The sequence below is a fragment of the Hydra vulgaris genome, chromosome 09 (assembly GCF_038396675.1).
Source record: "Hydra vulgaris chromosome 09, alternate assembly HydraT2T_AEP".
Classification (NCBI taxonomy): Eukaryota; Metazoa; Cnidaria; class Hydrozoa; order Anthoathecata; family Hydridae; genus Hydra; species Hydra vulgaris.
Window position 1 is genome coordinate 37156875 of NC_088928.1, and position 25601 is coordinate 37182475.

At 29.1% G+C, this 25601-nt stretch overlaps 3 protein-coding genes across 3 annotated transcripts in view; 1 reads left to right on the forward strand and 2 right to left on the reverse strand.

The window, feature by feature from the left end:
• The window catches only part of LOC100210901 (protein YIF1B-B), a 37514-nt gene extending 15119 nt beyond the window's left edge, over window positions 1-22395 (forward strand). Inside the window, exons 4-9 of the mRNA XM_065805579.1 lie at window positions 8483-8587; window positions 16925-17003; window positions 18024-18081; window positions 18168-18323; window positions 19764-19857; window positions 22145-22395. Of these exons, the coding sequence (XP_065661651.1) occupies window positions 8483-8587; window positions 16925-17003; window positions 18024-18081; window positions 18168-18323; window positions 19764-19857; window positions 22145-22327 (675 nt within the window). The 3' untranslated portion in view covers window positions 22328-22395. The remainder of the gene's footprint in view (window positions 1-8482; window positions 8588-16924; window positions 17004-18023; window positions 18082-18167; window positions 18324-19763; window positions 19858-22144) is intronic.
• Window positions 1176-4727, reverse strand: LOC136084947 (zinc finger protein 862-like). The gene is made up of 3 exons (XM_065806349.1): window positions 3602-4727; window positions 3141-3417; window positions 1176-2908 (listed from the first exon to the last, which is right to left on the reverse strand). The coding sequence occupies exons 1-3, from the start codon at window positions 3845-3847 to the stop codon at window positions 1176-1178; spliced, it is 2256 nt and encodes a 751-aa protein (XP_065662421.1). The 5' UTR covers window positions 3848-4727.
• On the reverse strand, window positions 20438-22147 carry LOC124811470 (alpha-(1,3)-fucosyltransferase 7). Its single transcript, XM_065805578.1, has one exon. It carries the CDS (start codon window positions 21916-21918, stop codon window positions 20659-20661), a length of 1260 nt encoding a protein of 419 aa, XP_065661650.1. The 5' UTR covers window positions 21919-22147; the 3' UTR covers window positions 20438-20658.
• Window positions 22396-25601: the final 3206 nt, after the last annotated feature.

Genomic DNA, 25601 nt, shown 5'->3' on the forward strand with positions numbered 1-25601 from the left:
TTTAGTGTTAAGAAAAAACACAAGTTGGTATAATATGTATATTTATATATATATATATATATATATATATATATATATATATATATATATATATATATATATATATATATATATATATATATATATATATATATATATATACAGGCTTGGTCGGGAAAGGCGTGCGATCGCACTCTGATCTTGACCACGCATACAATATTTAGTTGCGACAACTTGCCCACGGCTTCATAGATGTTTTGAGAACATTTCAAAAAATAATCAAGCGCAAAAAAGTTCAACTGGACCGATGAGAGACAATTACAAAAGTTAAAAGCTTCCTGATTAAATTGTTATAAAATAAGTTTAGAATAATTAATAAACTTCGTCTTTTATAATTAAGCGACACTCTTTTATATAAAGTAAAAACTTACTATTAATAATTGTTTAATAAAGAAACAATTGTTATTCAATTTATCAAAGAGTTTAGTATAATTTCTTTTATTTGAGTACTTCTGATTTATTTCAACAAGATTCTAATAAACAAACGTTTGTTGATTTATTTAATAAATAAAAAAGTCAATCTTTTTTTAACCATTTCGCGCTTTACGTAGTTGGCCTGAGTTTTGTTTTTACAAATTACATACGATTCTTTGTAGTACGACGAACAAAAGAAACAATTAAATCATTCAGTTACTATGACATCTTCATAGATGTTTTGAGAACATTCAAGTATGTTTCCATGTTTGTCCGCATAGCAATAAGTTTTAAAAATACACGCAAAAAAATTAAATTCATAACTTTAATCTTTACTAATTAAATGATTTTATATTGACGAATGCTTTAAAAAGATTCGCTAATATAAATTTGTTTTGTTTTAATATGTTGACTTATTGTTGGAGCCACACACACACAGATGTTTAAAAGATTTAATAAAATGGCAGAGTATAAACTTTTTATTAACATATTTTGATCTATATTATTAAAAAGTTTTATATATACAGCATATAATATATACATATATTAGCTTATACGCTGCCTTTTTATTAAATTCAACTTATTTATGCAATCGTATAACAAGAATATGACAATCAAAGATATCATATATATAATGCTAAATATATTTTCGTCCTTCAGGACTCTTAAGTAATGTACATAAATATAAAATTATGTGGGATAAAATTTATATTACAAATTTTTTATCCGTCCGATTCAGATATAGAACTTATATCTTCACTGGTGCAGCTTTCTTCGCTACTATAATCAGTGGCAATACTAGCATTAGCTGAATCAAGGAAAAAAACTCTTCGCTTATCTAAGAAAATATCCACAGCACGACTTAAAATATCATCGCGTTCTTGTTGAGTGAAATTCGTGTCATTCCCTGCTATGATTATTGAGTCTTCCATTGTTGAGTGGTTCATCTTTAAACGCCTATCAGTCAAAATCACAGTCAAAATACTGAAAACGCGTTCGACAGCTGAATTAGAACCAGCAATACACATCAGAAGTTCAACTAAAAGACTCAAGTTTGGAAACTTAATTTTATAATAAAGAAAAATATTCTGCCATATTTGCAATGGTGTGAGTGCAGTGGTGTATTGCGCATTTATTAATAGTTTTGCAGCTCTCCATTCCGAAAAAACCATTTTAAAATCCATTCCTAATTTTTCTAGAGGGTAAAAAAATTCGTTTAGCAATAAAGATATGCTGGCATCACCATACATGCTGTCTGCTGTCCATACTTGCGGATCTAACCAATCCATTGATTCGAATATGGGATTTAACAGCGAACTAAATCTATCGTTTATTAATGGCAGAATGATTTCAATTGCTAATTTTCTTACTTTAATGGCAGAATGAATACATTCAAAGTTAAGATTAGCCATATTGTTGAGTTCAATCTCAACAAACTCAGGGTTTGATTTTTTCAATTCGTTACCTTCTTTGAAATACGAAGAAAGAAGATTGGTTGAACCATCTTTTTCATTGATTATAAACTTGAGTAAATATGAATCAATAATATTATCAATATCTTCATGGCTTAATTTCGCTAAGCTAGCCTTTGTTATATCCACCGCTGGTTTTAACTCATTCACCATTAACATTTGTTTTTCAAAAACCAATGATAATGGTGATAACTTTTCTAAGATGTCCAAATAACTACAAACCATACATAATAGTCTGTAGTCATGCAACCGTTTGGACAATCCAGAAAGTTTAGCACGCATATCTGCTTTAGTGTTGCGATCAGCAAGAGTATTATCGAAACCCACAATAAGCGAAGGCCAATTATGTAAAAGTTTTGTAAAGCCGCGTCTCCTGTGACTTATAAAGCGCGTTCCAAATATTTTAGGCAACGTGTAATATGTAATGTTCAAAGCCTCAGCAGCTTTTTTAACTGCGCATTTTAGCTTTCCAGAATTGCAAAATAAATTAAATATGGAAATGTAAAAACGTTCACACTCTTTATACTGGGAAATATCTTTCACAGCATCTTTTATTGCTAATTCTAAACGATGGTTTACGCAGTGAATTTTTATCAGCCACATTCTATCTTTTTTTAATTGTGTTAACACGCCATTATAAATTCCAAAATTAACGCAAGCTCCGTCGGCCGTAGCGCTTACAAGTTTGTATTTGTAAGCTGACGCAGTTAAAGGAACACTACCGGTTTCAATAAAAATGCTATCAATAGCCTTTTTAATGGTATTGGCATTCATACCACCCAAACTGTTCATATCAAGTAAAGAAACTACAAAACAGGCAGGGGTCCCTTCGCGTTCAACGCGCACAAGAATCAACTCTTTTTCATCCTTTGTTTTTCTAGCCTGAGAACCATCGGAAAGAATGGAGAAAAAGTTTGTTTCATTGACAATTTTAGCAACTTTTTCTTTAATGGCACTGGCAATGCATGAGATATATTCACGTGCTAAAAAAGAAATTAAAAACAATAAAATAAAAAAATAATAATAAAACTAATATTTTTCAAATTAAAAAATAAAATGGATAAATCAAAAGGATAAGACCATTCGAATGTAAAATCTTAAAAAAAAAAAAAAATTAAACTTTCATTATAATAGTAACGTAACTTTAATTTGATTTTTTCATTTGAATTATTTTATTAAATTACGAAAAAGAAACTGAACCTAAAAATCAATAACCTGCTTTATTGTTGTCTTTTCCTTGTAAAAGGAGTGCACCATTAAGTCTTTGGCATTTGATCAGTGTCTTGAAATGGCTATGTGGCATGCTTGGTTTTAGAGCCATTTCATAGGCTGTTCTAATCATCTTTAATAACGCTTCGCGGTTGTCTTGTGTAATAGTTAACAAGTTTTCCATATCGAGGTTAGCAATACAACTACTTCCAGGATCTTCTGAGTTACCATTATCAATCAGCACCGCTAATCTATGGCTTTGCCCTCTAAGATGGCGATCAACCTTTATTATTATCAAAGAAAAAATCACGGTTCAAATTAAGCAATTTTCTAAAAAATTTATTCACTTAGTAATATAGTAAATTATAAGATAACTACAGTTATAAGTTATATAATGGTAGAAAAATTATGTTTAAATTAATTCCTGGAGTCACAAATTAAGAACAAGCTAATTATTTTAATTTTACCTGATACTTTGTCACCACACAAGTTCCCTCCGTAAACGCTGTCAAAGAATGATTTGATACTCCTTTAACTAAAGCATCCGTTAAAATTTCAGTTTTGTTCCTAGCACAAATCTTACACCATATTTTGACAACTAAGCCATTTTCTTCCGTGTATCCAATAACTGATTCTTTCCCCCACGAAAGAAAAGTTTTTAAGTTCTTAGATATTGGTTTACTATCTTGAATTTTTTTTGCTTCAGATGTCATTCTTACAAATTTGTTATACTTAAACTTAAATTTACTTATTTCTGTTTTAAATACTTATTAAAATAAAAAATAAAAAAAAAGCCCACTCACTATTCATAATCAGTGGTAAAGCAGTTCCGCTTCCTCCTCGTAATTTATTTTTACCTTTTGAGTTTAATCATAAAAAAATGCTTTCAGATAGTTTGACGTATTTAAAATTTGGTTTTGGTTAGTAAAATAAAAAATAAAAATATAATTCATTTGGAATGTAATTTTTTTGGATACTGATCATTATAGACCGCTAATTCAGGGGTCTAGCACATTGCGGAATTGTTTTTAACATTTTTAAAGATACTGCTAAAAACAACGTTCTAACATTGTCATAGTAACTGAATGATTTAATTGTTTCTTTTGTTCGTCGTACTACAAAGAATCGTATGTAATTTGTAAAAACAAAACTCAGGCCAACTACGTAAAGCGCGAAATGGTTAAAAAAAGATTGACTTTTTTATTTATTAAATAAATCAACAAACGTTTGTTTATTAGAATCTTGTTGAAATAAATCAGAAGTACTCAAATAAAAGAAATTATACTAAACTCTTTGATAAATTGAATAACAATTGTTTCTTTATTAAACAATTATTAATAGTAAGTTTTTACTTTATATAAAAGAGTGTCGCTTAATTATAAAAGACGAAGTTTATTAATTATTCTAAACTTATTTTATAACAATTTAATCAGGAAGCTTTTAACTTTTGTAATTGTCTCTCATCGGTCCAGTTGAACTTTTTTGCGCTTGATTATTTTTTGAAATGTTCTCAAAACATCTATGAAGCCGTGGGCAAGTTGTCGCAACTAAATATTGTATGCGTGGTCAAGATCAGAGTGCGATCGCACGCCTTTCCCGACCAAGCCTGTATATATATATATATATATATATATATATTAGGGTCCGTCAAAAATAAACAAAAGTTATAATTGAACATATTTTGAACATGAACATAATTGAACATGGTTTCTTTTATTGTGAATTTAGGTGTTAGTAAAACCCCTGGAAAATTTCAAACTCATAGGTACACTGTTAAGCCTTGCACTTTAGGAATTGAAAGTCGCTTTTTTTTATAAAGTAAGGCGCGGGGTGATCAGGGGCCTGAAAAAAAGGTTCGAAAACTTTTGCAAAAAATACCATGGTATTTTAAATCATGTTTTTAGGTGTTAGTAAGACCCATGAAAAGTTTCTTACATCTTACAACAAACTAAGTTGTGTAAAATTAAAACATAAGCAATCTTATTATTACTTTTTTATTTTGATAATTCAATAAAACAAGTATTTTATTAGGTTCAAAGTATAGCATTTCTTCCAAATATATCTTCGGTAGTGAAAAGATTAAACCATTATGCTATTATTTAATATCTTTAAAACAAGATTTAATCTTTGTTATTTTGAATTTTGACTATGGCTTGCAACAGCTGAAAGATATGCCTGCTTGTCACTTTCATGCCTAAAAGATCCTGAAAAATCTCTGTTCCGACAAGTTCAAAAAGAAGTTTAGTATGACCATTTACAACAATTTGTGGCATTGCTTTACCTAGTTTGTATGAATATGCTATCTCTGGCCTGGGAGTTTTGTAAAGCTGAAGAGCAACAGCTTGTTGAACATCTTCCGGTAAGTCCTCATTAATGAGATATACAACAAATCTTTCAGTTAGATACCACAAATGATTCTGCTTTGAATTGAAGCATGCCTTAGCAGAATTAGGGTTTCTATCTATGTACAGAATAATATCATCAGTGGCTTGTAGGTCTTGAGATGGATCAGTTCTGGCCAAGGGGGCTTTAACAAACCAGGTTGTATAGAATACTGAAATAAACTTACTCATTAGTTTAATAACAACTGCTTTCGTAGCAGTTACCAAATCAGGTGCAAGGGTTGGAATTTGTGGAAGTAGAAGGTCAAGCATTAAATAATAAATCGCATTAGCTATAAACCGGGCATGATGACAAGCCATCGGAGTATAGAACTTGAAGTGGGTTACTGATCCCCCAAGCCAAACAATGCTGAGTTGAACAAGGTATTTATAATCTCCTCGAAGAAAGAAATGATCATCATGGCTAGTTTGGAGAAATGACAGAGCTTCAGAAGCCTGGAATATAATTTAAAGATTTAGATTTATACTAATATCTTAAATGTTTAACAAAAAAATCATGGTACCAATCCCTGGCTCTTCTTTAAATCTCTTAAGATCTGTGTAACATATCCCCTTCTTCAATATTTTATTCCAACTCTGTTTCAATTTTTCAAACAATGGCTCACTTGGACCTAATGTTTTTGTCCTTTCAGTAACAGAATTGCAAAAATGCTAAAAATTTAAAATAAACTTAACAAGTCTTGATTTTAATATTTTTAAATTTTAATTTGGCTCTTGCATAAGATATCAATAAAAATAAATTATACTTGATACCTTGATGTAAAGCTTATACATATGATGCCTACAAGCTAACCATCCCATAGCTTTTCCCCTGCACTTCTCTACTTGTGTACAAACACCATTTAACCATTCAGTGTTTGTGGCAGTTGTATCAAATAAAAGAAAATCAAATAATTCCCATTCTTCAAGGATTTCTTGAATTGCTTTTGCTTGTGTGCTTGCTTTACCATTGTCAACAGGAACAATGCCAATAAGTTGAGCATCAGGAATGCCTGGACAGGTAATAGTAACAGCTACTCTCTCTATTTTTTTTTTGCCTTGACCTGTACTTTCAGACATTATTTTTAAATCAAAATGTAAATGAAGACATTTATTTTTAGCAAGATTTATAAACTCTTTTTTGATTTTTTGAGCATTTTTATTCCGCTATTATTTATGATTGTAGCCAGTGTTGCTACTGCTGCAGTTAAAGAGATTCCAAACCTTGACAAAGTAATTCCTATGTCCTTCCCAATTCTTTTTGAAATAAGAAGAGGTATAAAATCAGAACCTCTGCTTTTTTTTCCAGGAATAACAAAATCTTCATCTATTTCCTCAATTAGATTAGCATGTTCAAAATTGTTACCAGCATTAATACAGCTTATCTTTTCCAGTCTCTTTTTTTTTCTGGACCTCCTCTTTTCTCCTTCCTTTTTCTTATCCCTTTCTCTTTTGAAGCCTATTATATCTTGCTTTGAAATTGTATCTTTGCAAGAAATTGTTTGCACTCTTGATCCTCTTTGATCTTGCAGAAAAACTAGAACTTCTTGTTGCATTTTTATATCCTTGCTGCTATCTTTCAGAATTTGCTCATCACAATCCTTACGAGTAATATCAAACAGTTTTTCTAACTTGTTTGTAAACTCCTCCTTCTTTTTAATTGTTTTTGCACCAATGTGATGCTTAGATTTTTCCAGTTTCTTTCTTTCAGCTTCTAAAGCCACTATTTTTGTCTTTAATAAATGATATTATATATCTAGATGGGTCCACTAACCTCTTTACATATATACAAGCTGCTTAATTGATATATTATTTTATATTCATAATGAAATTATTAATTAGGTACCTAATTGCTTAATCTTGGATGAGGAAAGGAATCCCTGCTTTCAACCAGATTTTCTTCACTTGGTTAAGAACACAAAAATACTTTTCGTATAGGCATCCAGTTTCTTTTGTGCAGCTTGCTTGAAATTTATCATCTAGGGAACAAGAACTCACATCACTGGATGAGACATTTGAATTTTGCTTGTGCTTTATTAAAAGCCTGTAATGGTAATACTTTAAAACACTTCTATTAGTTGGAAGTTTAGTATTAGCTAACACCTCTGTTCTTCCTTCTACAAGAAACTCTTCTCTTTTCAATATTTTTTTAATACTTCAAGCTAAAAATAACAAATTCTAAAAAATGATAAGCATACTAAATACGACCGTCATTAGCAGTACACATAAGTTGCTGTTATATATAAAAAACCGTTTTGAAGAAAATTAGTTTTTGATACGTGGGTTTTCTATAAGTCCAAAGTGGAGGGCTTAGCAGTGTCCCTATGAGTCTGAAATTTTTCATGGGTCTTACTAACACCTAAATACAGGATTTAAAATACCATGGTATTTTTGCAAAAATTATCGAACCTTTCTTTCAGGCCCTTGATCACCTCGGCACCTTATTTTATAAAAAAAAGTGACTTTCAATCCTAAAGTGCTAGGCTTAACAGTGTACCTATGAGTCTGAAATTTTCCAGGGGTTTTACTAACACCTAAATTCACAATAATTGAAACCATGGTATGTTCAATTATGACTTTTTTTTTTTTTTGACGGACCCTAATATATATATATATATATATATATATATATATATATATATATATATATATATATATATATATATATATATATATATATATATATTTGTGTGTGTATGTGTATATATATATATATTTGTGTGTGTATGTGTATATATACATATATATATATATATATATATATATATATATATACGTGTGTGTGTGAAAAATTTATTTTTCAGTTGTAGAATATCTTTTTTAAAGCCTGTGAAAACCTGAATTATTATTGTATAACGCCTCTTCTTAAAGCACCTCTTCTGATTAAAAATCCACCACATATTGGATTTCTGAAGTCTGGACTTTTTCGATTGGTGTTAAAAATGTTTAAATCTTTTTTGAATTTAGATTGATCAGTTCATTTCGGTTTCAAAACTAAAGTACTACTTTGCCGTGGATAATGCGTATGTGTTCCGCAAGTTATGTCTTCTTATTTTTCCATTTTCACACCAGGTAAAATGGTCTAACCATTGTTATTAAATTTTTTTTGAGAGTTAAAAAAATCAAATAGTCTAATTGGTTTTTTTTGTAATAAAAAATAATTAATTTGAATGAATTTTTTTTATATGAACATGATAATTTAATCATGTTTGTAAAAATAATAGTTAAACTGTTTTTTTTTTAACTTATAAGTATTTAAAACAAAAAGTTTATTGTTTACTTTATGAATAAACTTCATAGATAATGTTTTCTAAATTTTTCTAAATTTTTTTCTAAATGGTCAGAACATTTAAAACAAATGTTACCTTTAAACAATTCAAGTGCAGCTAAAGCTGAGCTTTTTGATTTTTTGGAATATTTAGTTAATAACAGTTATTTAGTGATGTCTAATATGCAAAATAAGGAGCAAACTTATTCTACCATGTTATCACTTGGTTCAGTTAAACCACCCCTTGAGTGTATTTCCATATAAAGTGAAGATATTTTGTTAGTTAAAAGAAGATCTTGACACAAAGAACATTTAAATTTGGATTTAATTTTTTTTGCTATATACCCAGCAACATAAATAACAACTTCCTTTGAACTTTCACATAAATCATATTCTTCTATTTTATTTTGTAATAAAAGTAAAGCTGTTTCTAGTTCTTTTGCATCATTATTTACTTGTACTTCATTATTAAACCATTTATTCAATGCCAGAGTTTCTTTAATTACAAATTTTATGCTGATTATTTTTTCAGAACTTTTAACTTCACTCGAACTAACTTGAAATTTTCCACCACGCATCTGCCTAAGTTTCACAAAAAGAGTTTCCCCAATAAGTTTCCCAAAAATTTTTAAGAGAATGGGTTTGAAATGTGCTGGTTAAAATGTAATCATATCCTTCTGAAAGCAAATCTTCTGTTAAAGATGGAGTTTCTTTTAATGTGACAATTAGTGCAATTGATTTCTGAGCTGAAAGTGACAATTTGTGACATCCCTGTAAATTTGTATTATACCATTCACTTGCATATTTAGCAAAAGCATTTAAAAATTCAGGTTTTTGATCATTTGTAACAACAGCATTTCTTATTTTATTATTAGAGTTATAGATATATTTTTGAATTTGAAATTGTCCACCAAGTATTTATTAAATGTAGGAAATTAGCAGCACTTAATACTTTTGGAAAATAACTTTTTATGGCAGAATATGTTGACTCATGGAAAATTTGCCAAGGTTAACACTTTGTTTATTTTTTCCTGGATGTAAACCAATTGGAGTAAGTTTGTAAGCTTTCTTTAAATTAGCAGGTGGTAAGTTATCTTTTTCATTAACTTAGTGAAATAACTGTTAACAAATATCTCCAGCTTCAACATTATTTGTATCCTCAAATTTATCAAAATTGAATTTTGGAAAAATAAACGTCTTTGATTGTAATAGATTATTTCTGATGTTTTTTAAAATATGTACACTATCAAATAATGTGTAAATTTTATAATTTATAATTTAAAAAAAAAAGTTTTCTGTAGAATTGTACTTTTTAATGAGTTTTTTAAATGCAAGTGTATTAGTTGAATTGTTGTCTGTGATGATAGCATGAATTTTGAAATTAGCATCAAAAAGATTTGTTAGACTCTTCAATTTCATTTTTCAATTTCAGTCATCAACCAATTTCCAGAAACACAAAAGAAATAGTACTTTTAATACCAGCTGACAGAAAAACTACAACTCCTTAATAAAATTCTCCATTCTCATCTTTTCCAACAAATTTGCCACCATGATATTGAACACTTTTTTGCAAATACATTTTATCATTAACAAAACTAAATCTGAGCTTATTTTTTCTTTTTTTAATAAATATTTTAATGCTTTAATTGCTTCAATTCCACCTTGAGTTAATGCTTTTAAATATGAAAATGAAGGAAAAGGAAATTCATCTAATAACAAGTTGTAGGCTTGTCTAGAGGTATATCGTAGAACCAAAGCAAACCTAATCAGTTCAATACTATATAACTCTCTGTATTTACTATATAACTCTCTGTCTAGTGTATTTTGTTTGCCTCGTTTAACAAATTTTTCTTCGAAATGATCAATATATATTCCATAGAATTTAGATGATTTCCAATTCTTTATATAAACTTGATCCACTGGATCAAGTTTATAAAAAGAACTTGGAGCGTACACTAGATTTACAGACATAGATTTACACTGGAGCGTAAATCTATGTCTGATGGAAAATTAAAAACTGTTTTAGTTATAAAACCCTCTTCAGTATTGTCATTTTTTTTCTTTTTGTAACCGCTTCTGCAAGCAACTACACAACACTTTTTAGGCATTTTATAAGACAAATAAATAATATAAAAAGTTAAAATAAGTTTGATTATACTCCAATGACTATAGTTTTAATTCATTTGAAAACCAAGTCTTTGAGGAGCAATTAAAGAACTTGACTAAAAACCGGCCTACTAATTATCGAACTAAGTAACAAGTCCGGCCGTGTATTTAAGAAGGCCATGTTTGTATGCAAAAAATGTTTAAATTCTTTAATTTTTTTTCTCGTTGAAATAGCAGTGAAGTCCTGTGGATGTTGTAGGTGTCTAGTTTTAAAGCACCGCTAATAGGGTTGCGGGTACAATTCCTCATTATAAAGCTCTTTTTTTTTAATTTAAATGTTTTTTCATTGATTATGATATAAAAAAAAATATGTTAACATTATATTGCAGTTTATATATAGCCAATATTATAAATTATTATTAATATCAAAGTGTGAACACTTTATATTCATGCAATATTGTTAACAACATTTAGCCAACATTAAGATAAATACTGCACCAATAATGTACCTATGTGGCTTGCTAGTAGGAAACTTGATCACAATTCTTCCTCTTATTTCTTGTTGTCTGAACACTATTTAATAATAATATTACAACATAACAATAACATTGCTACATAACAATTCAGATCGTTAAATACCATAACTAATTGTCAGGACTAAAAAGCGGGAAATAAACTTTTTAATTTAAATTTAATAGTTCAGTAAACTTAGGATTGACAGGTCTGTTTCAAATGAATCTTGTGCTGACTTGTCAATCTTTATTTTACTGAACTATTAAATTTAAATTTAAAAGTTTATTTTCCGCTTTTTAGTACAAAAAAGATTATGTTTTTTAGCAAATGTTTTTTAGCTATATTTTATCACTTGTAATTTACTTTCAAGATACAAGCTGTACATGATTATATTAGAGGAATATATTGAAGTTACAAATTATAGTTTTGCAGATGGCCATACTTCCCCAACAAGAAAAACATTAACTATCAAATCAGAGAACTAGGTTTTATCAAGTTGTCATGCTTAGCTTAATCCTAATATCCAGGCTTAAACAGTTGAATTTGTTAGATAAAAACTTGCAAGTCACAGATCAGAGAAACCGTTGGCATACATTTTGTTGAGATTTTGTCTTGGAAGATGATTTAGTTTGCACTTCTGTGTAAGTTTCAATATTAGATTCTGGATTAAGCAAACTTTCTTTTTCTGTAGTTAGGGGTTTATTTGGCTGCAAGATATGCTTTGTGTCAATAATACTATTGGCAGCAATTTCAGTATTTGAATGAGGAAGTTTAATATATTTTAATGGTACTAAGTCTTTAATGGATACAGTAGATTCTCATCCGTTTAGAAATTTAATGTGAGCATACTGAGGTTCTGCTTCTATCAGATCAACTTCTTCTACAAGGGAAACATATTTACTGGATCAAATGTGTTTTTTTACAAACATTTTCTCTTGTTCTAACAACCAGGTTGGGGTAGATTGTCCGCTTGTAGGTCTACAAAGTAAAGAGTGAATGGAGTGTTAAGTATCCTGTAACACGGTTTCGCAGAATTCAACTGGTAGCTTTTTTGATTTGAGAGCTAATGTTATTACAAATTATTCCATTAATGTGCTTTACTTGTCTTTTTCCTCTGGGATTATGAGGCGTTGTTCTGCTTGTGGCAACTTTTTGGATATGGAAGGAAGTACGTACTTCTGATATTATAGAGCTGCCTTTGTTAGAATGAACATAAGCAGGCATGCCAAACAAAGAGAACAAATTCTTAAAACACTTTAATAGTGAAGAAGAAGTATCGATAGAGTTAAGATAGGCAAAAAGAAATCGTAAATATTCATCAATAACTGTATAGTTATAAAATTTTTTAGTTGATGTGGGAAGTGTTGGTAGTGGGCCTTTAAAATTTATATTAAGCTGTTCGAATGGTTGGGTTGCTTTTATAAGGTGAGCAATAGATGGTTTGTAGAATCGAAGTTTCAGTTCACAACACGTAATGCACTGGTTTACAACAATTTTAATTTCTTCTATAGAGTATGGTAGATTCTGACTGCAAGCAAAATGGTTTATTCTTGTAACGCCTGGGTGACAGAGAGCATTATAAAGCTTTGCTTATTTTACTTACTACTGCTAATATTATCACTTATATACAAACAAATGGAGTTTATGCTTTTATTATTCAACAACTTTTGAATCAGCAAAGCAGAACATGAGGAAGGTGTTGAGCAAACAGCAGCTTAATTATACTTTTTTTTTTGTTTTTTTGTTATTCACCTCCTCAAGGCTGATAAAGCCACTACAGATGAGGAGGCTACTTAATAGTGGTTATAACCCACTTTCAACTCTATAACTCCGAAACACGAACCTTGACGAACAAGGCCGCTGCGCGGAGAAACAACTTACCTGGTCAATACTGTATGTCATAGCTGTAGCAACAATGTTTGATACACCATTGCATTTTTTTATCATTTTTTATTTTATCTTTGTAGTTCTGATTGATAATATATCAAACAGCCTGTTGGATGATCACTAAGATAAAGGAGCACTCGATCAAATAGTGTTTCCACTTCCGAAGGGCTTCCAAAATAGCATATGCTTCTTTTTCAATAGCTGATTAGTGTATTTCATGTTTGTTCAAAGATTTTGAGAAGAAAGTCATTGGCTTTCCATTTTAGTTTAATGTTGCAGCTAGCAAAAAATCAGATGCATCTGTTTCAACAACAAACCAAAATGTTTCATCAATTGTTTTTACTACAATTTGTTAATCAGGTCATCTATTCTGGGTAGAGTAAATCTGGTCATTTATTCTATGTAGAGGATAAGCATCGAGGTCTCAGAATTTGTTTATTATTTGACAATAATAAACAAATTCTGAGAATTCTACACACATTCATTTTTTGTGTCTTTTATTTGTTGTAATTACTATTTGTGTCCTCCAAGGCGAGTTAAAAGGTTCTTTAATTTTGTCATTTAGTAATATTCTTAATTTTAGATTGAATAAACAGTTTATCAACATGATTAAATCTTCAAGATTTAGTTGCTATTGGATTACTATCTTTAGAAAGGTTTGCAAATAATGCTGCTGTTGATATTTGTGATTTCTTTAGACTACAAACTGAAAAAGGAGAAAATGTTCCTCCAAAAGGTATCTTTTTTTATCTTGCGATGCTGTTTCATAAAAGCTTGACTAAGAATAACATCAGCACATAAGTCAGGTAATACTGACAATGTGATATCTGCATACTTTTGATTTTGAAAAATCATATTTACTTTACAATAGTTTTAAATTTTTGATATAAAAGACAAAGATACAATTGATGCGCTCCCAAAACTCTTTTTATATGGGATTTGATAATAATTGACAATGTATTTGTTGATAAAGTTGTTAGAGCTTCTATCTATTATTGCAGAATGTTTTTGCCCATTTATTTCCATTTTCTAAATTGCATGTGAGAGGCATTTATCATTTCTAATATGTTGTCAGATTTAGTAACAAGTAATGATATATTTGATTTACATACTTTAGCAAAATGTTCTTGTTTTTGAAATTGGTGGCTAACATCTTGAGCAGGACAAGCCTGCGAGTGGCAATTGTTTCCGCAGAAGTAGCAGAGTTTTGTGTTCGGTGGTGAGGTTTTTTAGTTATCATTATATTTTCTTGTTTTAAGCATTGCATTGATTTGAGGTATGTTAGACTGATACTACTCAGAGTGTTTTTGCGCAAACTCTAAGGAGCGAGCTTGCTTGAATGTTAATGTTAGTGTGAGAGTCTTGTTTTCTAATAGTCTCTGGCATATCATATTTGAGCTTAAACGAGTGATAAATGCATCTCTGATAGATTCATTGCAGTAAATATTGGCTGTTACTGCTTTAAAGTTGCAATCCCTTGCTAGGTTTTGTAGAACTTGAATAAATTGGTCTAGTGTTTTGCCAGTTTGTTGATGTTGCATAAATGTTTTGTTTTTGGTTTATTAGTATTCCTTCTTTAGTCTGAAGGTAAAAAGAAGTTTTCGAGAGTTTTAAATCAGTGAATCCATTCTTTGCTTAACATTGAAGAATTTGGATTTGCATCAAATCTTTCAGGACGTAAATATTTATCCATAAAAATAGTTTTTTATTTCCACCAAAACTTTTTCTTTTTTTTTACAGAAATACATATAAGATTAATAAATTGAAATAATTACACCTCTTAACTATTAAGGTTTTATCTAATTTATGTCACTCAATCATATCATATCATTTATGTCACTCAATCAATCACAATAGAAACTTCAAAATAATAATTACTAACGCAACTTTCAAGAGAGATATTAAGTCATAATAAGTTCGTAACGCTTATAAATAATTCATAATTGTGGCATATATTTATAGACAGTTCATCCTGAAGTCCAGTTTGGGACTTCTCAAAGCCATATTGCTCAATCTTTGCATCTCAAAGAAAACTATACCAGTTTCAAGATGTTGCTGAGTGTCTTGAAGTATGAGGACTACTAATGGGAGGTCATCAGAGACTTTAATATGGGATCATTACTTATATGCTTTCGAGGTAGTTTCAAAAAATTTCATTGTTTGCTTTGCCTTTGAGACTGCCTTTTCACTTTCACACAAAGGAGTGACCACAACAGATCAAATCCTATGTAAGAAAAAGCAATTTAAATTGGGAGAACCTCAGAAAGTGCTTAAACCACCACTGTACATCAAGTTAGGCCTCATCAAGCAATTTATCACTGCTCTTAACAAAGAGCTGGCACCTTTAAAGTACCTCCAAGATTGTTTTCTGAAGCTGTCTGAGGTTAGAGCTGATATCTTCGTCAAACCACAGATAAAAAAGATCATAGAATCTAACAAGTTCACCAAGCTTCTAAACAGGATGGAGAGAGCAGTGTAAAACAGTTTTATTCACAGCTTGAAACTATGTGGATTTGGTTCAGATTCTCATCAAGAATTAAGCCAAAATGGGATGCAGATTTTTACTCAAAGTTCATATCCTTAACGCCCATCTTTATAAATTTAAAGAAAGTAGGGAGCTTATTCAGAGGAGCAAGGTGAAATATATTGCATTGAATATATGGGACTTTAAATGGAGTTTTGGGTTACAAATACAAGGTTTGAGGTACAAATTCACCCTGTGCCACCCTACACCTCCGTAAGTACTGCCCTGAACCTGTTTTTCTGTGTAACAGCCTTAAACCTTGTTTCTTTGTGTAGCAGCCATGTTTAAGAAGGTTTGTGTTTTGGAGTTTAAGGTTGAGAATTGCAAATAAAATTTGAAAAAATAGAGTAGCCTCAACTGTAGTGCTCTGGAGCATTAGAAAGGTGAATTAAATTAAAAAAAAACCTATACAATCTCTTGCAAAAGTTTAGTATTTTTTAAGTAAAGCCATAATTTATTGAAAATGACATACACAAATGATATACACAAAGCTAAGATTTAATTTTTGTTATATACTTGCACATATATAAATATTCTTCCAGATAAACTTACCTCTAAAGTGGGACTTTTACTGTAACTGCTTCTTCATGCCCAAAAAATTAGATAATAAAAAGAACCTTTTTGAATAATATATATTTTGAATAATATATTGTATAATATTATTTACACATTAGATTTTTTGTGTTTGAATACTAGGTTCTAAGTTACAAACAGTAGAAACCAAACCTTTAAATTAACCAAATCTTTAAATAAGCTAATATTTTAAATTAATCAAACCTTTAAATTTTCTTTTATAAAAATAATAAATTACTTTTAAACTATCATCCAAACCAGCAGTTCCAAACTTTTTCCTTCCAAACCTTTTTCTTCCCAACCGTTTCTTTCCCAGGTTTTTCTAACCCACTTAGTTAACTTCATTTAAACTTTAATGCCAAATATTTAACAAAATGATTGTACATATAATATAATCACTAAATAATTATCTTTCCAGTGACTCATTGAATTTCTTGAAATTCTTTCTTTATTTTATTTTGAAAAATTTGCTTTCTGCATTAACTCTGAAACAAATAATATATTATAAATTTGATTTTTTTTTATTTACTGAATAAAGGACTGGTCATTAAAGTATGACAAATCAGAACCTATTGCTCCTCGTTATGAAATCAACGCACCTGATCTCTACATTCCAAGTATTTTTTTCTTTTTATTTTGTTTATTTTGTTTTGCATATGGTTTTAGCTAAAAAAAAAATTAACTTTAATTGTAACACAATTTTTGGTCAACAATAAATGTTTTAACTGCAGGAGATGTTTTTAAAAACAAATGAAATAGACTATTTTGCATCTAACTAGAAAATTATTTTTTTTTTGTAGAGAAAGTTTGTTGATAATCTTCTATTATCAATATTATTTTAAATTGTTATTATTGAATCAAAAATTTACTTGTGTAAATGAAAAACATATTTTCTTATTCTTATATATTATTTTCTATTATAAAAATATTTTGGTATAAAATATATAATATATTCTTAAAAAAAAAATTTTTATGAATATATTACATATTTTATATTTTTCCTATATTTTTGGTAAGAAATTTATTTAAAAATCATCATAGAAGAAAAAATCTGTTAATCATATCAAATAAAATCCTCCTCTTTTTTTAAAAAGTTTTTAAGAATCCTCCTGAAGACTATAGAATCCTCCTGAAGAGATGCCAAAAGAATGTTTTTGTGCTGACTGTTACAGTGCCAAAAAAGTTTTATTGCTTTTAGAAAAGTATTATTTTTAACTCAAAGTATTTTTTCCCATTTTTGCCATAATAGGTTTCTCAAAGCATTACAAGAGATAAATTAACTTTAATTGAAAGTTTGGTTTATAGATTTGGAAAAAAATAGGTTTGGAAATAGATTTGGTTTAAAGATTTGGAAATGCATTTACGTTTTAAAGTTTTAAAATAAAAAAAATAAAGGAACATGAAGGTCAATGAAAAAGTATAAAGTCAGGACATAGTAAAAGTTAACTAGATGTCTTAAAAAATGTAAAATACAGAGTGTTTAAAAGCTTCTATTGAAAAATAAAGAAAAATAAGCTTGACATTTTTGTTTTGTTCTTGAATATAACCTACAATAATATTAATTTTATAGCAGTATCGCTTTTTGAAAAAATTTATCGTATTTAGTTTTTATGTATTGTAATTGGTTTATAATTTAGCTATGGCTTTTGTTACTTATGTTTTGGTGAATGGTTTTATAATGGGAACTCAAAATAGGTTTTATAACTTTTTTTGTTCAAATAAAAAGTATATATTTTTTTTAAAGATAGAAGTAAATTTTTTAAATCAAAAATAAATTTTAGATTTACGCCAGAACAACTTGGGATGGCAGCTAGTTCAGCCTTAGTTTGGCTTTTTGTTGAATTGATCATGATAATTGTGAGCATGTATGTGATTGGCATTCTATCAAATGTTAAATACTTAGATTTGTTTGCACTATGTGGCTACAAATATGTTGGGTAAGTTTATTATTATTGCTTTTAGTTTTTATACTATTCTGCTTTATGTTAAAGCTAAAAAGTTTTCTCAATACAAAAATTTATATATTCTAATTAGTGTAGGTCTTAGTGTCTGCATTTGTTTTCCCAGTGTGATTCTTAGTGTGTGCTTTTATTTTATTTTATTTTTTTTCAATGTGGGTCTTGGTGTGTGCTTCAGTTTTCAAAGCGTGGGTCCTAATAAAAAGAACTGAAGATAAAAAATTAAAAAAAGAATTATGTAGCACATGTATTTCATTCATATGATGTTCTTTAATAAAATGCTGCAACTTTTTCCTAATGCACTCATTTACATGAAGAAAATGGCCTTGACTTAATCTTATACAAAATTTTCTTGATTTTAAATTTTGGAAATGATGTTTTATAAACATAAAATTTCTGAAACTCCAGGTCATACAAAGTATGCAGATCAATTAAAGTTTAAAAAATTGTATATATATATATATATATATATATATATATATATATATATATATATATATATATATATATATATATATATATATATATATATATATATATATTGATTATAAAATGTATACTTGATTTATATGCACTGAATAATAGTTTTTGCAATAGGTCTTAAAAGTACCTAGGTCTTACAATAGAAAAGGATTGGCTTAAAATTGGCGGCACTTAAAGATAACGTTGCTAACCAAACTAGCAAGAATTTTGATTTTCATATTTTATAAATTTTTGCATTTAAAAAATGTTATTTGTATAGAATATACCATTTGCACTATAAGTTAAAAGTGTGATTTGTTTAATTACAAAAAATTGTTTTAGATCAGCTGTTCCACTTGAACTATTCTTGGAAACATAAATGGGCTCTTTATTTTTAAATATTTATAATAAATGAATTTACAAATATTCAGAAAAATGACTGTCAATTTTTTTTTGTGTTAAAATTTGTAAAAAATTTTCAATACAATTGCAATAAAAATAAATTTAAAAGAAGACAAAATAGGTCAATTAAAAACTATTCTTTAGTTTTTCTTTATAATGGAAAGTTGGAGTCCAAAGTCTTGAAGTTCCTGTTTTTAACAAAAGCCAGAAGTACTGGGAGTCTTGGTTAACTTGGAAAACTCTATGAATAATTTTGGCATGATCAAAGTTTTAGAAGATTGAAAATGATAAAACCAGGGGAAAATGTTTTAGTTTTGGAAGATTGAAAATGTTAAAACCAGGGGAAAATGTTTTCTAAGACTCTCTGAAGGCAAAAGTATTTTTACTCAAACTATCAAACATTGGTTAAAGTTGTTTTAACAATCATTATTTTTTAGAATGGTATTAATGTGACTATTTTTTATTAAAAAAAAAAAATTTTTCAATCTTTTTATGGTATTTTTTTAAAAAAAAAAAAGTTCTTTTAAGATCCTACTGTTTTTTGTGTTTTTTTAGAATGATATTATCATGTATTGGTGGGTTGTTGTTCAATTCTTTTGGTTATTATGTGGTTTTATCATGGATGAGTTTTGCTATTGCTTTTTATTTGGTAAGATATTATCTAATGATTAAATTAGGTCTAAGGCCTAACATCATAGGCCTAACATTTAACTTCGGTTTAAAATTAAACTTAGGTCTAAAGCCTAGCATCTTAGGTCTAACAATAAACTACAAATGTCTGAATTATAATTAAATTAGCAGTTAAGTTAAACTAAACTAAAAAAAAAACTAGGTAGCTGAAATCAAATAAGATCTATATTCTTTACAATGTCAAACTTATCTCTGCCTCTAAATCTTACTTTCTGGTATCCTGCCCATTTGAGGGTCTCATGGCATTTTCGGAAAAATCATGTTTCTTATATCTCAATGGTAATTTTAAATAAACTTTTAAAAATGTGGTATATTCTTAATCATTTAGCCTGTCTGATGCAAGTTGTCTATAGCAATGACCTCAAACTTTCTTTAGTAGTGGTTCCAATAAATGTTAGATCTCTAAAAGTTGTTGAACACAAGAGCATGAATTTTAGGTTGAAGTATTTTCAAAAATGCTCATTATTAATATAATAATAATAGACACTTTTTTTTAACCAGAAAAACTAGCTATAATTACTAATCAAAATATCAACAAAAACAAAACAAAAATTTTATTTTCAAAAATAGGTGATAATAAAAGTAGAAGTAGTTTAATGGGCTCTAATTTTTATATAATACAAGGAATTAGATTAAAATGTAATTCCTCCTCTTTGGCGGCGTGGAGAGGCGTTGATGTATGAATTCTCATCGTCGATTCGAAAAATATTATCATTATTTAGAATTCGGGAAAAAGCAAAAATTGATAAAAAACAATACTTTAGTAAAAGTTTTTCATTTGGTCAGCTTCGTTAATGCAGGTGTTTTTGACACTCCAAAACTTTTCTAAATCTATAGTTGTTTCTGGTCTATCTTCCCACAGTGCTTTGCAAACTTTACAAAGTGCCATTTCCAGTTCAACTTTATAATATGTTTTCCATTGAAAGTATTTGTTATAAGATTCGTCATTCATATCGAGATAATTTAAGTAAGAAGCAAGATCTCTTGTATTTTTATAATCGTGTATGTTTATGAAACTACCTGAAATAGCAATTTTTTCTTTACTATAGTTAGCACCTCCTGCTACGATCGGCAAAATTCCGCTTAATAAACCGTTCTCATAATATTTTTCAGTAACATAGTCAATGCAAAATGAGTTTTCGTATGCTAATACAAACTTGTATCGTCTTTTTAATTCTTCACAACTTAATGTGTTTTTTTTACAATCTTTGGTTTCTTTTTGAAACAACTTTGCGCATGCTCCGTAAACATCTACCGAGATGTATTTTTTCAAGTTGCGTACAAAATTAATCCTTGTATCGTCACAATGGCTTGTTATGTAGAGTATTTTTTTATCTTTACCTTCTGCAAAGTTTTTTATTTTTCCTGTTGGTTCAACAAGTTGGCGTATCCCATAGTAGGGTAAGAATATTTCTGAGTCTGTTCGATATGTTGCAGTCCAGTTAAACAATCCATTATATAAACTTAAATTTAGGTACGTAAACTTGGGGCTTTCGTTCATTAACCATATCCAAATTTGCTCTGGGTTTTTTCTTATTTCTCTTAGCACTTGTTCGTGTGGCAAATCTCTTGCGTGGAATAAAACTGCATTACTTAGCATAATTTCTTTCTTATTGTAAGTGAGTTCACAATGGTTTACATGACAAGGTGATTGATCTAGCTCTGTAAAATTGTAATCATAAGGTACATGTGGCCATGGTATGTTTCCAAATAGAGGTGTGTAAATTAAAATAAGTTTCTTTTTTTTGCTCAGCAAATAGTCTGTTTTCACCTCGTATTCTTCCTCTCTCACTTTTTTAAATATGTTTGCTTCTGTTAAATTGGTGTTTAATTCAGTATTAACGATCGTTGTCTCTTGTTTTTGTATCTCACCCAAGAAATAGTTTAGTTTACTAAAATATTTTCTCTCACGATGCTCTAACGAAAAGTTGATTTTGTATTTGAAAATTAAAATAAATTTAATTAATATGATTAATAGAAGTAAAAGTAAAATTTTTCTCAACACCCACCGAACTATCATTTTACATATATTTCTTTGTATTCCTTTCTATTCTGTTTTGTCGCTATAGCAACCATTCGTATATTCTAAGAATGTTGCTTATATAAGTGTTGATTTTGCACGCGTGATTATTATTTTTTATGAGTCCCAATTAAGGAAACAAACTACAATATTAAATACCAAAAACTTTTTTTTCTTACTTTTACATAATTTTTTAAAAAATAAACTAATTTATTATTTTTTATAGGCACGCACTTTACGTTTGATTATTAGTCCCAATGAACAATCTGACAGTCTCGCTCGTTCTACTGGTACGAAGAGACGACTCTATGTTCTCGTATTTATTTCTCTTATTCAACCATTATTTATGTACTTTCTTACTCGGCATCTTTTCAACTACGATACTGCCCAGAAGATCGTTTTAGTTTAGAAATTTTCGTGTATGTAGTACACGAATATTTTCGTGTATGTAATAATAAAAATAAAAGCTTCAATCGATTTCTAAATTTTTATATTAAAAAAAAAATTGTAAATTTGGTGTGGTGTAAATCACTTGATTTTTTGTGACAGAAACAATTTTATTACAATGTAAGTCGTCGCCTGAGAATTATAAGATTTTATCTTTACGCTTCTAAAAATAGTGAGAAGTAAATATTTACTTTTGTTCAATTATTATTAGCGCTTTTCTTACCAAAATATAAATTAAAAAAATCATTATATATTTCCATAATGTTTAACTGTTTAATCTACAACATTACCTATTTATATTTTTTATTTCTTGCTTTTAATTATATATTTCGACTTGAAAGTTAAATTTTTTTAGAATAAGATTAAAATAGTTATAATTTTCAAACGACGAAATCTTTAAATTATTAAATCAGCGAAGTCTTATAAAAAATTATAAAATAGTTTAATAAGTTATTTTCTTAACGTTTTAATTTGTTTTTTAGCTTGAAAAGTTGACTTGAAAAGTATGTAAACGTGTGTTTACATTTTTTTAGCTTGAAAAGTATGTAGACGTGTGTTTACATTACTAGTAAGCTTTAATTTAATGTAAAGGGTCTTGGATCGTATAGGATAGGGTCTTGGACCGTACTTGCTCAGCTGTTTAGTTAATAGTAATCGCTGCCAAGACAAGCAATTGCTCTCAATTAAAATTTTTTAAGGATGTCACACTGATTAGATTTTCATTTAGACACCCAAATTTAAAATATGGCGCGTGCAATACTGCGCGTCGCATTTTCCTTTGTCAATCGAAGGGCATTTTTCTAAAATTGAGTTTTTTCAACATTTTTTATTGAAAAAGGTACAAATCTAATTATGTTAGTATGTTAAAATTATTCATCATCTTTATTTACGAATACAAAAATTATTGAGATTCAAAAAATACTTTGATAATTAGTTTTTTTATTTTTTATAAAACATGTGGCTTAGCTTCTTTTGGCGGTAAAAAATGCATTTATTTTAAGAATACTAATAAAAAAATCATCGGTTAATCCGGGACAAACATCAATATTGACTGCAAAATCAGATCTGTTTGGCAAGAAGGCAATGCTCTGCTTTTGGTAGGATCAGAAAAGTGTGGTGTATCATGAGCTTCTAAAAACTTGTGAAACTGTTAATACTAATTGCTACAAACAACATGATCAATTTGAACCATGCATTAATCAAAAAGCAACCAGAAGACGCGGCAAAGTACTTTTGTTAAACGATAATGCACCTGCACACTAAGTAAAACCGGTTCAGGATACAATCAAAGCAATTGGCTTTTTTGACCATTTTTTGACCCGCATTGGCTTAGCAGCATTTCAATTTTTACTAAAAAGTCGGATAGGTGTACATTTACACGCAAATAATAATGCAATACAACAAAAAAATACGCAGTTATACTATTTGTACGAAAAATCTCTAATTCTTTTGAAAAATCTAAATTTACATTAGGTGTTTTTGATCGACTTATCAAAAGCATTCGATACTGTCGATCAAGAAATTTTGCCACACAAGCTAAAAATTATAGAATATATTGCAAAGTTATAAAGTAGTTCAGAAGTTATTTATCTAAACCGTAAACAATTCGTTTTTAACAATAATAATTATGCAAATAACTTTCTAGATATTTCATGTGGCATTCCACAAGATTACATTTTTGAAACACGACTGTCCTTGGTTTATATAAACGACAAAATAAAGCCTCCAACTGAATGAGTATCATGTTTAGTGACAACACTGACTTATTCCCTTTCGATAATAACATTTAAAAACTCTTCTATACTATAAATGATGAACTTAAAAGTATATCCAAATGGTTTAATGCAACAAATTAATTCTTAACATTAAAAAAACATGTTGGATTCTTTTCCATCCAATCTCAAAAAAGCTTATTTTCCACGAAGTTTGCCAGAAATTTTTATTGATAATGTTGAAATAAAAAGACAATATGTCATAAAGTTCTATGGCGTTTTTTTTTTTTTTTTTTGATGAAAACTTCACATGGAAAATGCATATTGACTATATTGGTAGGGGAGAACGGGGTGAGATGGGACAAAAAAATTTGCTTGCGTGCAGCGCTTTAAATTTTCCACAAAAACCATACAAATCGGTTTAAAACTATAGTCCAATGAATTGTCATGTTAAATTATTGCAAAACCCATTATTTAACCATCAAATTAAGTTCAAGGGCTTGGTTTTTTAAAGTGACACTGTTTGTCCCATGTCACCCCATGTTGCATTATTTTATTGTTTATTCTACTCCTTATAAAACATAACAATACACAAAATTTATTTATGTTTAACAAAAATAAAATACCATTCTAAATGCATTTGTAACTTTGTTCAACAGGTTGCTTGATGTTTAAATTGAATCAAAATTACGTTGATGTCTGAGGGGGTAACTTTTTTCTTTTTCTTATCTTTATCTTCTTTTTTTCTTTTACATTCTGATAAACTTTCAACTAGTTTAATTCTTGTTGGTGTGTCAGTCAAAACCAGAGACCTAGAACATTTTCTTTTTGCACTTTTTCTCTTTGCCACCCTTTCATCCGCTTTTGGAAATGGCCTTATATCTTCTGCTGTCCAATGGTAGGCAGAAGTGCTGATTTGCTGTTTCTTTTCATTAATAACTTCAGATACAATACACAGTGATGAGGCGGTTGTTTGTTTGTCGGAATTGTCATTTGCTGGAATTGGTCGATCAGATACATAAGAACATAAAAAGTCGACATCACTGTAAACATACGAATCGTACGGGAAAATGCCAGCTGCTTTAAAACCATTTTGAATGTTTTGGGAAGTAAAGACTCTCGTATAAGCTATTCCTAAATTTTCAGAGATATCATATATCGTCATAGGAGTATTTGGATGTGCCTTTAACAATGAATCACATGCTGAATTGTAAAATTTCTTTAATGGCCCAAATACTGATCTTTCAAGTGGTTGGAGTTTTTGGCTGCAATGGGGTGGCAATGTCAAGAGCACAACATTGCTTTCCTTAGCTTTATCCATCAGTTCGATCGATATATGAGTTTTGTGGTTGTCCATTATTAAAAGTAATGGATGATCCTTGCTAGGATGTCCATACTCCACAAAATGATCAAACCATTACAAAAAAATTTCTGTATTTATCCATCCACTAGGATTAGCATCACCTATTGTACCTGTTGGTGCACCTTTAAGCATATGTCTACGAAAGTGGACACGAGGAAATA

Coding starts and splice junctions, on each gene's coding strand:
- LOC124811470 (XM_065805578.1), bottom strand. CDS start 21,918: ATGATAGTTCGGTGGGTGTTGAGAAAAATTTTACTTTTACTTCTATTA.
- LOC136084947 (XM_065806349.1), bottom strand. CDS start 3,847: ATGACATCTGAAGCAAAAAAAATTCAAGATAGTAAACCAATATCTAAG. Junction 3,418..3,601: donor GTGTGGTGACAAAGTATCAG/GTAAAATTAAAA, acceptor ATAATAATAAAG/GTTGATCGCCATCTTAGAGG. Junction 2,909..3,140: donor AAAAGACAACAATAAAGCAG/GTTATTGATTTT, acceptor TTTCTTTTTTAG/CACGTGAATATATCTCATGC.